This window comes from Pteropus vampyrus, unplaced genomic scaffold (genome assembly GCF_000151845.1).
Source record: "Pteropus vampyrus isolate Shadow unplaced genomic scaffold, Pvam_2.0 Scaffold471, whole genome shotgun sequence".
Lineage (NCBI taxonomy): Eukaryota > Metazoa > Chordata > Mammalia > Chiroptera > Pteropodidae > Pteropus > Pteropus vampyrus.
The window spans coordinates 343,964-357,993 of record NW_011889252.1 but is presented as its reverse complement, the minus strand read 5'-3'; the positions used below and the strand labels follow the sequence as shown (position 1 = coordinate 357,993).

The 14,030-nt window shown below is 54.7% G+C and overlaps 1 protein-coding gene across 1 annotated transcript; it reads left to right on the top strand.

Annotated features, from left to right (window-relative positions):
* The first annotated feature begins 5,897 nt into the window (after positions 1-5,897).
* On the top strand, positions 5,898-13,643 carry NR4A1 (nuclear receptor subfamily 4 group A member 1). The gene is made up of 7 exons (XM_011382347.2): positions 5,898-6,059; positions 8,784-9,661; positions 10,493-10,622; positions 10,850-11,001; positions 11,318-11,520; positions 11,606-11,784; positions 12,829-13,643. Exons 2-7 carry the CDS (start codon positions 8,786-8,788, stop codon positions 13,083-13,085), a joined length of 1,797 nt encoding a protein of 598 aa, XP_011380649.1. The 5' UTR covers positions 5,898-6,059; positions 8,784-8,785; the 3' UTR covers positions 13,086-13,643.
* The last annotated feature ends 387 nt before the right edge of the window (positions 13,644-14,030 follow it).

Sequence of the window (14,030 nt, the reverse complement as noted above, 5' to 3'; positions counted from 1 at the left end):
CTCGTTATCAGAGGGTTTTTATTTTGGAATTTGAAATTTTGCCCAAGGAACCTGGGTGGAGACCCTGGGCAGGGGCAGGAAAATTTGGTGGGTGTTGATGTTCTGCAAGGTGGTGGGAGACCCTCCATGGGCGGAGGAGAGAGGAGCTGGCCAGGAGCTGAGCAGATGCAGGCGCATGGAAGGAGATTTGAGGGGAGTGCAAACGAGGTGTGGGCTGACCTTTCCCAAAGGAACTCCATGATCTTGTCTGCATTTTTCAGCTCTGGCTATTCTTCCCAAAGTCTGATCTTATTCCTTTATGCCGTATGTTAATTCTTTCTGGCTGGAGAGGGGAATGGGGCTGGAGAAATCACTGGACTGAAGATGACCTCTGTGGAGAGAGGCCTGACCTCCTTAATTAACCAGCTTTTTTCAGAGTGCTAATTGAGTACTTGCTGCATACAGAGTCTGGAATTTTCTGCTTCTGGTTGGAACCACATCTGGACACACTCTCGTGTCCTTTCACTCAGCCCTGGAAGGGGAATGGAAGGGATAGAGTTACTGTTTTTCTCTGGTTTTTGAAGAAGGGGGGTGCTGGCTCCCTAGTTAGGCTGAGGACCCTGGCATCTCCTTTCCCGGCCTGTACCAGGATCCTGCTGCAGGTCCCTAGGGCCAGGGCCACCAGAGAGTGCTCCATTTCACTGTTGAGCCTCCCCCTTTTGTTAACGATTAAATTCTCACAACACTGGGACTTGCGATGCTGTCTTCAGTGGACAGGTGGGGACACAGTTTCGGAGAGGGCAAGGGACTGGCCCCGGGCTGCACGCCAGGCTTGCTGGTCACGAATGCCTCTGAGAGCTCCTCTGTCTTTTGCCCCTGCCAGGGGCTGGGGTGGGAGGTTGGGGATAGTGGCTGACCTGCCCCTGTGCTTGGAAGCCTGTTTTAGGGGAGATAACAACACATGTGGTCATGGTAGGGCCTGGGCCAGGGCCAGGAGATCAGATCTGGTGGCCTGAACCTCACAACCCCAGTCCCCAGAGCTGTCCACGGGAAGCCCCTTGGGGTAGTAGGCAGTGTGTCCCTGCCCCCAGCACAAATCCCCCTGCCCACTGCCAGGGCAGAAAGAGGAAGTGGCTTGTTCAGGGCTGGTGTTGAGTCCTGGGGCTGAGGAGGGGAAGCTCCTGGGGCCACTTCTCAGAGGAGACTGCGCTCATTCCCTCTGCCCACCCCAAGGGAAGGGTGTGGAGGCATGTGGGTGGGGATGGTCTCAGTGAAAGTAGGGCCCTCCTGCCCTCTGCTTAGCAGTGGAAGGGGCCAGTCCACAGTTAGGGGACAGCGTGGGAAAGAGGCCGTGCAGTTCCACTTCCTCCATCCCGTATTTACCCAATTCCTCCCCCCCCCCATCTTGGCTGGGGGACGATAGTGGACATTGGCTGCTCACTTGGGGCAGCCCCGGGTTGCTTACTGATGAGGATGCATGCAGAGTCCCCTTGCCAAGGTGGGGAAGACAGGGCCTTGCCCTCATCTTCACACATTTGTGGGGAAGAGATGAGGCTAAACACATGATAAGTCCCCATAAGATGTGACTAGGAGGGGCAAGGGTCTAGTGAGTGGTTCAGAAAACATAGTGTATTGACAGAAAACATACTGTGTATGAGGACCCCTTCCTAAGTCAGATATTACAGCCTCTTCTGACTGTAGTTGTGCTCAGTATACATCCATAGAACAAATACTAAATGAGAAGCGACCACTGTTTCTGTGAGTTGGGGAATAACTTGAATGAACTTGTACTCAGTAAATTCCAGCAGCATCTGCATCCATGTGCATAAATATATCTCTTCTATTTAGGTATGGTTGTTTTAAAATAAACTTTTATTTTCGAAAGTATAACATATATACTTTTTATTTGTGAAAGTATAACATATATACCAAAAAGTGTTCAAAAGACAGGTGTGGTATCTTTTTGTTTTGTTTTGTTTTTCTCTTACTTTCTTCTTTTGTATTTAGGTGTCATATCTTAAGAGTATAGTTTGATGACTTTTCCAGAGTGAACACATCCAAATGGCCATCGTCCCAATTAGGAACTGGAACGCTTCCAGTCTGTCCAGACTTGCCCGTGGGCACAACTGTTTTCAATTTATAGGCTGCGCGTGTGTGTGTACCTGATTCTGTAGTGCCCTTATACGCATCTAGGCCCACAGGGCTAGAAGCCACAGCCTCTGGAGTTAAGAGTCAAAGGTAGTGGGTCCAGAACAAAACTGAGAGTTAGGAGACTTGAATTTGAGTCCTGCTCCCTGGCCTCCATCTCTTCATTTATAAAATGTGCGTCAGAATTCCAAACCTGGAAGGCTGGGGAGAGGGTCAAGTAAAGAATTCATGTGAAATGTCCTGGGCTGAGGGCTGATCCTTGATTGGTATTCCCCACGCCCTCAACTCCCGGTGAGGAGGTGCTTATTATTAAGTTAGGCTGGTCCAGAAGGGTGGCACATGAGCTGAGGTCTTGAAGCATCAGTGGAGTTAGAGTAGAAAGAAGAGCAGTGGGTATTAGGAAGGTTTAGCCCAAGGTCCTCATATGGGGACAGTGGGGAGCAGGGGTAGGCAGGGGGGTGATGGTGGGCAGAATGGTGGGCCAGGCGTGCTGTGGGAGCCTGATGTGGGCGCTGTCTCGTCTCCAACGTGACATCTTCCATCCCCACCCTTTCTGTGTTATAATGGCCCTACCTCACCTTCTGGTCTTCATCTTTAGTTTTGGATACCTCTCTTTTCCCACAGTTATCTGCTTCATCATTACCTGTGTTCTCCTCAAATTGTTTTGCTCCTGAATGCTGGGCTTGGGGAGCGGGGTCCCTTAGGAGTCTCTATACAGCCTGGTACCAGCTTATGTTCCAGGCTTCTCAAAGCCTGCATCAAGTGTGCCTTTCCCCACAGTTCTACCTTAGCCGGATGCCACTCCTTTCAGAACCCCAGCCCATCCTCCCTAGAGGGTATCTGGCTAGCAAGGATGAGACCTAGGGACCCCAAACCCTTCTTGCCCCTCTCCCCTCCGTCTTAGGTTAGGTGCTTCACATGGGTGCCCGAATTGGTGGCCCTGACTGTGCTCCCACAGAGCGACTCTGCCTTTTCATTTTCAGAGCATACATGTTCAGATTTCCCAGCATCCTCTACCTCAACAACCAAGACCAAATGGCAACTGCAGTTGCCTTACCCTCCCCCACTCCACCTTTGGGGCAGCAAGACCACAGCCTCCAAATCTGCAACCACAGTGGGTCGGGCTGAGCTGCAGGTACAGATCTGGAGGCCAATGCTGGGATGCAGAAATTTAGGCCAGGGCCATGGACAGCTTCTCCCACGCTTGAGTTCCCTGGATCTCCTGGGTGGGCCACCCCATGGGAGGGTAGGGATGGTCTGTACTGCTTTTTAGAAATGGGAAGTGGTGGGGAGGAAAGGTGAGTGCTACAAGGCTGGCCCAGCTCTCAAAGAATTGTTACGTCTGGGCTTGAGTACACACTGGTCAAGCCACAGGTAATACACCTGTTTGGCTGGTAAGGGATGGAGGGAAGAACGGTGACCTGGCAAATCTTTTGCTGGCATATTAAATTCATTCATTCATTCATTCATTTTGAGGAAGGCCCTGTTGAGTGGAGGGAGAAATCCCAGGGTAGGGTGGGGGGCTGGGTGGGAAGCCTAGTTTCACCAGCTCAGACTTGCTATGTGTGCCTGAGCAGAGTGCATCTCCTCTGGGAGTCTTTGAGTCCTAATCTGCAACATGGGAGGACATGAATTATTAGTGTGGGATCCTTCTTTCCCAAGCAAAATCTTATGCAAAAGCCCAAGACAAAGAAAAACAAAACTTTGGCTGAAGTGGATGGGGATCCTGGATGGGTCCCATACACATCATCCTGCCCATGCTTCACTTTTACCCAGGTGGCCTTGAAGGATCCTTGGAAGACGGTTTGGGAAAAGCCAGAGCTCTCTGAAGATTGGTTCATGTTGGGATTGTATGGTATAATGGGGGAGCTCTGGCAGGTCTTCATCAGATCACTGAGTGAGATTGGGTTATCTGAAGACTGCTCCATCTAGGGTGGACAGTGGGGTTTGGACAGTGGAGACAAACTGGTTAAGGAGCACTTTTCTTAATGGGTAGTGGGCAAGGAAAAGGGGAGGTCACTAGCTTTACTCAGCTGGTCTGCCTTCAGGCACTAGTGAGGCATGGCCTGTGGCTGGCAGTAGGAACAGGGGATCCAGAGATGTTCCAAAATAGAATTTCATGAAAAAATGAAAAATTGTATGTGGAGTATCAGGAGCAGAGATAACAGACAGGGGGTGCAGAGATGACAAGCACTACCTGGAATGGATAAAGTTCGAGGTGCTGGCGGGACCTCTGAGTAGGCAGAAGTAGGGTTTGGAGACGAGGGTGTGGGGAACCTGAAGTGGGAGGTGAGGATGGAAGTGAGGAGCAGGATGTGCTGTTAAGGTAGAGGGGTAGAGGAAAGTGCTGAAGGGTGATCAGATGAGGCAAGAGTGGAATCCATGGGCGCAGGCTCAGTGGAAGCAGGAACTTCACATTGACTTGCAGGGGATAAGGGAGCTGGGTGGGGCTGTGTGTGTGTGTGTGTGTGTGTGTGTGTGTGTGTGTGTGTGTGTGTGTAGGGGGCTGGTCTCTTCTCCTTGTAAATATTAGCCATGCTTCTTCTCTCATGTAGCAGATGAGGGCTCTCCACGCTAGGGGCAGAATGCGGGGAAGGGGTGATTGCCAGACTAGGGAAGGCCCCCAGATGGCTGCAGCCTGGTCTGTGTGTGCCCTGATACATCCCTGGCAGGCTCTTGCTTCATAGGGCAGGTCAAAGCCACTCTTTCCACAGGTGTTGGAGGTGAGGTGGGAGTGGTACTCCCTGATCAGGGACAGGGGAGGGCAAGAAAAGGTACCCTAGAGATGCAGTTAGTGGCCCCAGGGGTTCCACCCCAGAGGGCCACCGCCTCCCTGTGTGACCTTGAATAAGTGCCATTATTTCTCTGAGCCTGTTTATTTATAAAATGGGGAAGAGTCTGCACAAATTCAGAAAGATTTCTCAGGCTCCACCCGGTTCTGAAATTCGGTAATTTCCCACTAGAGTTCACTCAACCTGTAAGGGACTGAGGAGGGGACTGGTCAGAAATGAAGTTCAGCGAGTAGAGTAGAGCCCATTGGCCCATCTTGGGCATGGCAAATCCCTGCCCTCCGGAAGGTACTTTGCATGGGAAATTGTGGGGAGGGAATAAGGCTCTGACTGACAGCCCTCGGGCAACCCCTCAGCCCCGACATCCCTGCTGGAGAGACCCTGCTGGGGAGACTGCTGGGGAAAACTGGTTAAGTCCACAGGTTGCGCTTCGGGCTGAGGTAGGGGCTCAGGTTCTCAGGTGTGTCCCTGAGTTGCCTGCCCCGCCCAGGCCTCCAGGAAGGGCTCAGGAGGGTGCAAAGGCGGAGCGGGCCAAGGGAACGGGCGCGGTTGTGGCTCCCAGAGCAGCTGGAGGGTTAGGAGATCCTCGTCGGGGAAGCCCTGCGGCCACGACTCTAGAACGCCCTCTCCTCGGGCTCTGGCCCTCCGGGCCGGTTATTTCGGACCTGGGGGCCCCGGACTGGGTCCTGGGTCCGGCGCGTGGGGGTAGATCGGGAGTCCAAGAACTATTTTTAGCCAGCGCGGCGAGCGCGAGGGGACTATTTATAGATCAAACAGTCCGCTCTCCCTGCGTCAATGGAACCCCGCGTGCGTCACACGCACAGACATTCCAGGCCCCCCCTCTCGCTCCGCCCCCTCGGGCTCCCCAGCGCGCACCGCCTCCCGCCGGAACCGCACCGCCCCCCGCGCCCTTGTATGGCCAGGGCTTGCCGGCCGTGCGTCAGAGGCGCCCCCGCCCCTCCCTGTGCGTCACGGAGAGCTTAAGAGGAGGGTCGGCTCCGCCGGGGAGCCCCAGTGGCTCAGGCTGCGAAAATCAAGGTAGTGTGCAGGACGGCGGGAGAGCACTCGGATCAAGCTGCGACTCGGGACGCTGGTCCCGGGTAGAGGGAGCTGGTCCCGGCAGGGGGAGCAGGAGCCGGCCGGGTAGGTACCCCCACGAGGAGTGTGCAGCTCAGCTGAGCTCTCTGTTTTGGTTTATAGGGGATGTTGCATGAATGAGATGTGTGTACGCGCGGGTAGAAAGGATGTTGTAGGTTCAGCATGCAGGAAGACGGGTGTAGGGTGCAGCTCTGGCGTTGGTCGGGGGGAGCAGTTAGAACTGGATGAGGACCTAGATCTGACTGGAGTCTACTTGGCGCGGGATGGGGGGAGTGTCTGTGCAAGGTGGAAGCCGTAGGGAGTTAGGGTTGGCGCCTGGAGTCAGGCTAGCTGTAGTTCTGTCTTCCAGGGTGCCCAACTGGGTACACCGCGCCCTGGACTGAAGTGATGATAGAGGTTTTCAGGACAGTGGGGGAAAGGTATACTGAGCTTCGGTTGCTTGGATCCATGAGGCTTCTATCAGGATTGGAGTTCCAAAAGGATCTACTTCCTCCCAGCTTGTCAACCCCCTTCCGTGCCCCTGGTTGTTTTTTTTAACACTTCAGAGGCTGTGGCTTAGTTTGCCGGGATCCCCAGCCTGAAGTTTCTGTCTGAAGTATCTCAGGAGACGTCTGGGTTGCCCAAGGATATGGCCAGCACCGGTGGCTAAACTGTGCAGGGGGTGCTGCTGCATGTTGGAATAAAAGAGCCTTCTTGAGGCAGGGGCAGGGTCTCTGGAAGCACAGGGAAGATTATTTTAGCTGTAGCTCGGATCATGCGCCGCTGGTCTGAGAGAGACAGAGAAAGACAGAGACAAAGGAGAGGGGAGAGAGATGGAAATTTTGGTCCTTAGGGATCCTGGCAGTTGCTAATGTAGTCTCTGGTGTGGTACTACCTGGAGAATACCCACCTCCCTACCCCTATAGTCCCGTTGGATCATACAGGTAGTGTGCAGCCTGAGGCGAGTTCAGCATAACAGGTGCAAACCACATTGTTGCCAGGACCTGCCTGAAGCCGGATTCTCCCCCTCCCTTCTTCAACCCCGCCTCTTCCTCCTCCCCGTGCAACTACTCTGCTGCCCCCACCCCCATGTGGGTCCATATATCTTGGGTCATTAAGTACCTGCATGGGGGTGGGGGGATAAGTTGGTGCGGGTTGATCCGGATGTGGGACGTCCAAGTGGAGAAACAGGATTTGAGTAAGGCTGGAACGCCCAGCCCTCCACGGCCGCTGCCTCTCCACCCCAAACCCATCCCTGCCCAGGCTTTCCTAGTGTAGGCAGACGTGGCCACCCTTATCTCGCACAGGTGCTGTGCGCCTGTGGACAGACGCCACTGGGTGGGTGGGGCCAGAGCTTGGAGGGACTCTGTTGTCTGGGTTGGTCGTGGGAGTGTCAGGCAAGGGGTGGCACTACCCTGTCTGGGGCCCATGGAGGTGAGAAAAAAAGCTAGAACCAGAGAACTCCCCAGCACTTGGCCAGGAGGTGGTCCCTGCCTTTGCCCCCTCCTGCATCCCCCTTGATTATGGCACTCTGTCCCAGCGTGCTTTCTTACCCAATTTTTCTTCCTGACTGGTGAGGCCAGAGCCATGCAGACCCCAGGCATGGAGGTGGGATGGGAAACTGTCCTATGAGTTTATAACCAATCTGGAAACTTAAGGGTCCTCCCCTGAACGGTGTAATTATCCCTTCAGGCTCCTTCAGGCTCCTCAAGATTAGGGGGATATAACCCCCTTTGCCTTAGCTTCTGGAATTTTGAAGGCACAGACTCTCTTTAGTAAAGGGATCCAGGCAGGGGCAGGATGTCTTCTACCCTCAGGCTCCTTCTCCCTGCATAGCCACCTTAAGTCTCCTGTTGGACCCCAAGAATTCTCTTATAAAAACAACAGGGAAAAATGCTTTATGGGTAGTGGAGCAATTCCTCTTAGGTACTATCCATTCTTCTGGATGGTCCCAGGGGCTGTTCTCTCCTCCGTCCTGCCTCCCCTCTGCCCCTCTCTAGCATATGGCCTTTAAAGGTTTGGAGCCCGGTTACCCCATTCCCTGGGGAGCTGGGGTAGGGCGAGGAGACCCGGGGTCCCTTCCTCCCTCCCTCTGGGAGCAATCCAGACAGTGCAGGTTGGGTACCCATCCCCAGATGGCAGGACTAAGGCTTAGGTGGGATCTGCAGCCTTTGTTCAGGGGCGGGGTTGGGGAATGGGCTCATTGCTACTTAGGCTGCTTTCTTAGGCAGCAAGCCTTCACTCTCAGCTCCTTTTCCATATGGGAGATGTCCTTCTTCCCAGGCATTGTAGAGGGAGGAGGGGGCTTTGCCGAGCCTAGGCTGTGCCTGGGAATATTCCCAGAAGTGCCAGGTTGGAGACACAACATATCTGCTCCTGGGGACTAGGCTAAGATCGAGCCTGCTGTCTCTCCCAACCAGCCCCCACCCACGCCTTACCCGGTGAGGGAGGGCAGGGGGCTGGAAGAACACAGCTTCCTCCTGTTCCAGCAGAGAAATGCTGGCTGGATGCCTTCCCTAGGGTTCCCAGGCTGACTGGGTGTGGCTGGCCTTCTGACTGAGCCCACTCTTGCTGGGCCATTGCCCAGGGTTTTTGTGACAAGGAGGTTGAGATGGTGTTCTGGCTAGGGACCAGGATTCCTGGGTTCTCTGGTGGGCTGTGGCCCTAATGCCTCAGGATCCCATGTCTGGCTATGATTCCTGCCACCTGGCTGCTTGGGGGCCTATACTTAGAGGTCAGGCTTCAGACTTCTCTGACTCCCCCTGCCTCCTGCTTGGTCTCCTTCTCCAGAGATGCCCTGTATCCAAGCCCAATATGGGACACCAGCACCGAGCCCAGGACCCCGTGACCACCTGGCAAATGACCCCCTGACCTCTGAGCTCAGCAAGCCCATCATGGACCTGGCCAGCTCTGAGGCGGCTCCTACGGCCCCCACTGCCCTGCCCAGCTTCAGCACCTTCATGGATGGCTACACGGGGGAGTTTGACACCTTTCTTTACCAGCTGCCCGGGACAGCCCAGCCCTGCTCCTCGACCTCCTCCTCGGCTTCCTCCACATCATCATCCTCAGCCACCTCTCCTGCCTCTGCTTCCTTCAAGTTTGAGGACTTCCAGGTGTACGGCTGCTACCCTGGCACCCTGAGTGGCCCACTAGATGAGACCCTGTCCTCCAGTGGTTCTGACTACTATGGCAGTCCCTGCTCAGCCCCGTCACCACCCACGCCTGGCCTCCAGCCGCCCCAGCTCTCCCCTTGGGATGGCTCCTTCAGTCCCTTCTCACCTAACCAGACTTATGAAGGCCTGCGGGCATGGACGGAACAGATTCCCAAGGCTCCTGGGCATCCCCAGCCGCCAGCCTTCTTTTCCTTCAGCCCTCCCACCGGCCCCAGCCCCAGCCTGGCCCAGAGTCCCCTAAAGCTGTTTCCCTCTCAAGCCACCCACCAGTTGGGGGACGGGGAGAGCTATGCCATGCCAACAGCTTTCCCAGGTCTGTTGCCCACTTCTCCACACCTTGATGGCCCGGGGATGCTGGATGTGCCCGTGACCTCAGCCAAGTCTCAGAGTGGGGCTCCAGGTGGAAGTGAGGGCCGCTGCGCTGTGTGTGGAGACAACGCTTCATGCCAGCATTACGGAGTCCGCACCTGCGAGGGCTGCAAGGGCTTCTTCAAGGTACTGGGCTGCGAGGTGTGGCTTTTCATGAGAAGTGGAGACAGGCTGGTCTCTCCCCCCAGTGGGATCTGTGGTAGCCTACCTCGAGTTCTTTCAACTAGTCCTAACCTCCAGGAGGTTACAGCCCTGCCAGAGGGGTCCCCAGGACATGGCAGGTGGCTGGGATCTTTCATGTACTGGGGCATAGAGAGCCAGTGGGACGGCAGTGAGTTGGAGAAAGGGGTGGGGTATGGGCAGAGAGTGCAGGCTGCAGGGGTACCCAGGAGGGGAGGTTCTCATGGCCAGCCTGTGGTGTTCCTCTGCCAGTCCTCTCCCCACTCCAGGTCCTGGTGAGAAGAGGGGCCCCAAGCGTTCATGTTCTTGGCATGAGATGAAAGGCTCTGGGAAGAGGGCTTGGTGCTTAAGGGCTGGAGGTGGACTAGGGAACAGGCTGTCTGTTTGTCCCAGCTCCGGGTGCCTGCTTAGCTTGCTGTCCCCACTGCTCCCCCCCACCCCTGTGGCCCTCTATTATATGCCCCAAGGAAGGGGGGCTGGTGGTTGCAGGCGCATTAAGAAGTAAAGGTGTTTGGGCTGCCAGGAAGCCCTTAGCCCTAATCTGGTGTGCTGGAGGTCTTGCTCCTGAGGCAGAAAGCTCCCTCAATGTCTCCAAGACTTTTCCTTCCTTCCCCCACCTCTCCATCTCACCCTCCCCTGCCACCCAAATGTTAGAAAAATAGCTGTGAACAGAGAGTGCTTTTGTCTGTGATGGCAGCAGGATCTGGACGGTCCCCACCCCTGGGCTCCCCGCTCCCCATACTCTGACAGCCTGTTCCGTGTTGTCCCCCGCTCCAGCGCACAGTGCAGAAAAACGCCAAGTACATCTGCCTGGCTAACAAGGACTGCCCTGTGGACAAGAGGCGGCGAAACCGCTGCCAGTTCTGCCGCTTCCAGAAGTGCCTGGCCGTGGGCATGGTGAAAGAAGGTGGGTGGTTGGGACGGGGCAGGTGGAACAGAGGCAGGCCTGACAGGGTAGGGCCTGTAGCGTCCCCCAGACAGCTGCCTTGGTGGGCCTCAGGGGAGGGCATGCCTGGACTTTATTTCTATCCCACCTCTAGTTCACTTTCCTTACTTATGGGGGGTGGGGTAGGGTCCCCGTAGGGTGCCCTGGTTCCCTTCCTCCCTTCCTCATCCCTGCCTTTTTCTCTGCAGTTGTCCGAACAGACAGCCTGAAGGGGCGGCGGGGGCGGCTCCCTTCAAAGCCCAAGCAGCCCCCAGATGCCTCCCCTGCCAATCTCCTCACCTCCCTGGTCCGGGCGCACCTGGACTCAGGGCCCAGCACAGCCAAACTGGACTACTCCAAGGTGAGCTCGGCCTACCCCACATCCAGTGCCTTTGCGCATTGGAAAAGTCCCTTCCCCAATTGGACAAATTGAAAAAAAGAGGAGCCCCTCGTGGGCTGACCACATGGAAAAATGTACCCCCTTGGGTGGGTGGCCAATTAGAAAAATGTGCTACTTCCAGCAGCCTCTGCCCTGGGTGAATATTTGAGAATCGGCAGACATGAGGTGGGCAGAATCTCAGTTCCTTTCTCACCTCTGGGATCTGGCATCTGATACATGACATGGCCATAGATTGTGGCCTTGTTCGGGTACTGACCCCACCAGACTGCCCTTCTAGTTCCAGGAGCTGGTGCTGCCCCACTTCGGGAAGGAGGATGCTGGGGATGTGCAGCAGTTCTATGACCTGCTCTCGGGGTCCCTGGAGGTTATCCGCAAGTGGGCCGAGAAGATCCCTGGCTTCGCCGAGCTGTCCCCAGGTGACCAGGACCTGCTGCTGGAGTCGGCCTTCCTAGAGCTCTTCATTCTCCGCCTGGCCTACCGGTGAGCTGCCTGCTGTCTGCTGGCCCCTCCCCTGCTGCCCTGCACTCCAGTCTCTCTGACTGTCTTCTGTATCCTTGCCCGCCAGGTCCAAGCCAGCTGAGGGGAAGCTCATCTTTTGCTCCGGCCTAGTGCTGCACCGGCTGCAGTGCGCCCGAGGCTTTGGCGACTGGATCGACAGTATTCTGGCCTTCTCGCGGTCCCTGCATAGCTTGGTGGTTGATGTCCCTGCCTTCGCCTGCCTCTCAGCACTTGTCCTCATCACAGGTGAGTGGCCAGTCCTAGGGCATTGAGGAGGGTTTGAGGGCCCTGGGTGGACTGGCATCTGACACTTCCTGGGCCCCCATATTGTGAAATGAGGGTGACTAGATGCAGGGAGAGGCAAGCATTTGCTCAGAGTAACACAGTTGGTAGGTGGCAGAGCTGGGGTTTGGGTCCACCTGCATCTGATTGCAGAGTGTAAGCCAATCTGTGAATGATCCCAGATGACCCAAGGTCCAGCCTGTGTAGATGTTGTATGGCATAGGATTGTAGTTTTTTTTTAAAAGTCTTACTGAATTATGTTGCATACAGCAAAGTGCATAAATAGTAAATTTTCACAAACTAAGCACACTCACGTAACCAGCACCTAAATCGAGATACAGATATGACCAGTCCCCCAGGAGCCCTCCTTGTGCCCCTTCTAGTCATTGGCTCCCCTAAAGGTAACTGCCACCCTGACTTCTGACAGCACAGGTTACCCGTTCCTGCTCTGTGCTCTATGTAAATATAATCATGCAGGATGGGTTTTAGGTACTGAATGTGGAGATTCTCTCAATTTTACTTCTTAAAGCACGAGAGTCTGCCCTCATCCTATTTTTACTTAAACTTCATAGGGACCCAGCTATATAGGACAGAATCTAGGGCTCTCTGGGTTAAAGAAGGAGTTGTGGGTTTTGGAACCAGCTTTCTCTGGAGGTGGCTTCTAGGGTTCTGCTTGCTGCTCAACTCCAGGGCTTCTCAGAACAGTCTAGAAACAAAACACTAGTCAGAAAACCTGGCTTGGGTTTTCCTTTTTGTGACCTTGGGCAAGTCATTTAACTTCTCTGGGCCTCAGTTTCTCACTGGGAACATGAGGATAATGAGCATTACTGCCTTCCTAGACCTTTGTGGGGCCTTAAAAATGGGCTCATATGTGTGAACATGCTTTTGCAAAGTGCCAGCAGAGTGTGAAGGTCGGCCAGTGGCAGCAGTTTTGCAGGCCTGGGGCAGGCTGGGTCTTCAAGGGGTCCAGTCCTCAGATGGGTGGCTAATCCTGTTCCTTCCTCACAGACCGCCACGGGCTGCAGGAACCACAGCGGGTGGAAGAGCTGCAGAACCGCATTGCCAGCTGCCTGAAGGATCACGTCTCGGCCCTGGCGGGCGAGCCCCAGCCAGCCAGCTGCCTGTCACGCCTGCTAGGCAAGCTGCCTGAGCTGCGAACCCTGTGCACCCAGGGCCTGCAGCGCATCTTCTACCTCAAGCTGGAGGACTTGGTGCCCCCTCCGCCCATCGTCGACAAGATCTTTATGGAGACGCTGCCCTTCTGACCCCAGCCTGGGAACACCTGTGCACTGTGTGTGCACGTTCCTATGCCACCCCACGTGCCTTGATCCCATGGTCCTCAGACCCCTGGAGCAGCCCCCCACACCTGGGCTGGAGCTACAGGCTGGGCAGCCTCCCTGTTTGCTTTCGGAGGTCATGCCCTGAGGGAGAGGGATGCATTTATGGAGAGGACTCCCACTCTTTGTCTTACCCCCCATCCTGGCCCTGGCCTTCATGTTTTTGTAAGATAAACTGTTTTTAACATACACTGCCGTGCTGTAAATAAGCCAAATTCTGCTGTAAATACAGGAAGGAAGAGGTTGAGGTGGGGGTGGTGTTGGGAAGGAGGGGTAGGCCCCACCAGCCCGGGCAAACCTTTCCCAGCCTCCTACTGGCTCTCTCTTCCCACCTCCTTCCACATGTACATAAACTCACTCTAAGAGGAAGGCAAATGACAGATTCTGACATTTATATTTGTGTATTTTCCTGGATTTATAGTATGTGACTTTTCTGATTAATATATTTAATATATTGAATAAAAAATAGACATGTAGCTGAAACTGGAATCCTATCTATCTTCGACATCTCTTGCCCCCACCTCCATAATTACATAGGGGACACAGGTGACTGGATAAATCTTGGATGTTACCAACCTGAGCTAATAGACCTCAGTTTATGCTTTTGTAAAAGGTGGATAACTAACCTGCTTCATGCGGCTGTTACACAAAAGCTTTCAGACTGGATTCTGGCACTAGAAAGCCTCCAATAAATTAATGTTTCATGGATAGGGTCTGCAGTGGAGGCTGACTGGCTGAGGGATAAGAGCATTGCTCTTGTTGTTACAGTCCTAACCGGGGTGATGGTCTCTGATGTGGCTTCTACATTGGTAAAGCAGAGAGGGCCATAGCTCGCCTCATGTTGCTGCTGGGATTACAGGAGTGTGGGTATGG

What these genes read in the sequence shown, in the direction of transcription:
- NR4A1 (XM_011382347.2), top strand. Translation starts at nt 8,786, where the DNA reads ATGCCCTGTATCCAAGCCCAATATGGGACACCAGCACCGAGCCCAGGA. An exon ending in GCTGCAAGGGCTTCTTCAAG is followed by an intron (nt 9,662 to 10,492) that starts GTACTGGGCTGC and finishes CCCCCGCTCCAG; the next exon opens with CGCACAGTGCAGAAAAACGC. An exon ending in CCAAACTGGACTACTCCAAG is followed by an intron (nt 11,002 to 11,317) that starts GTGAGCTCGGCC and finishes CTGCCCTTCTAG; the next exon opens with TTCCAGGAGCTGGTGCTGCC.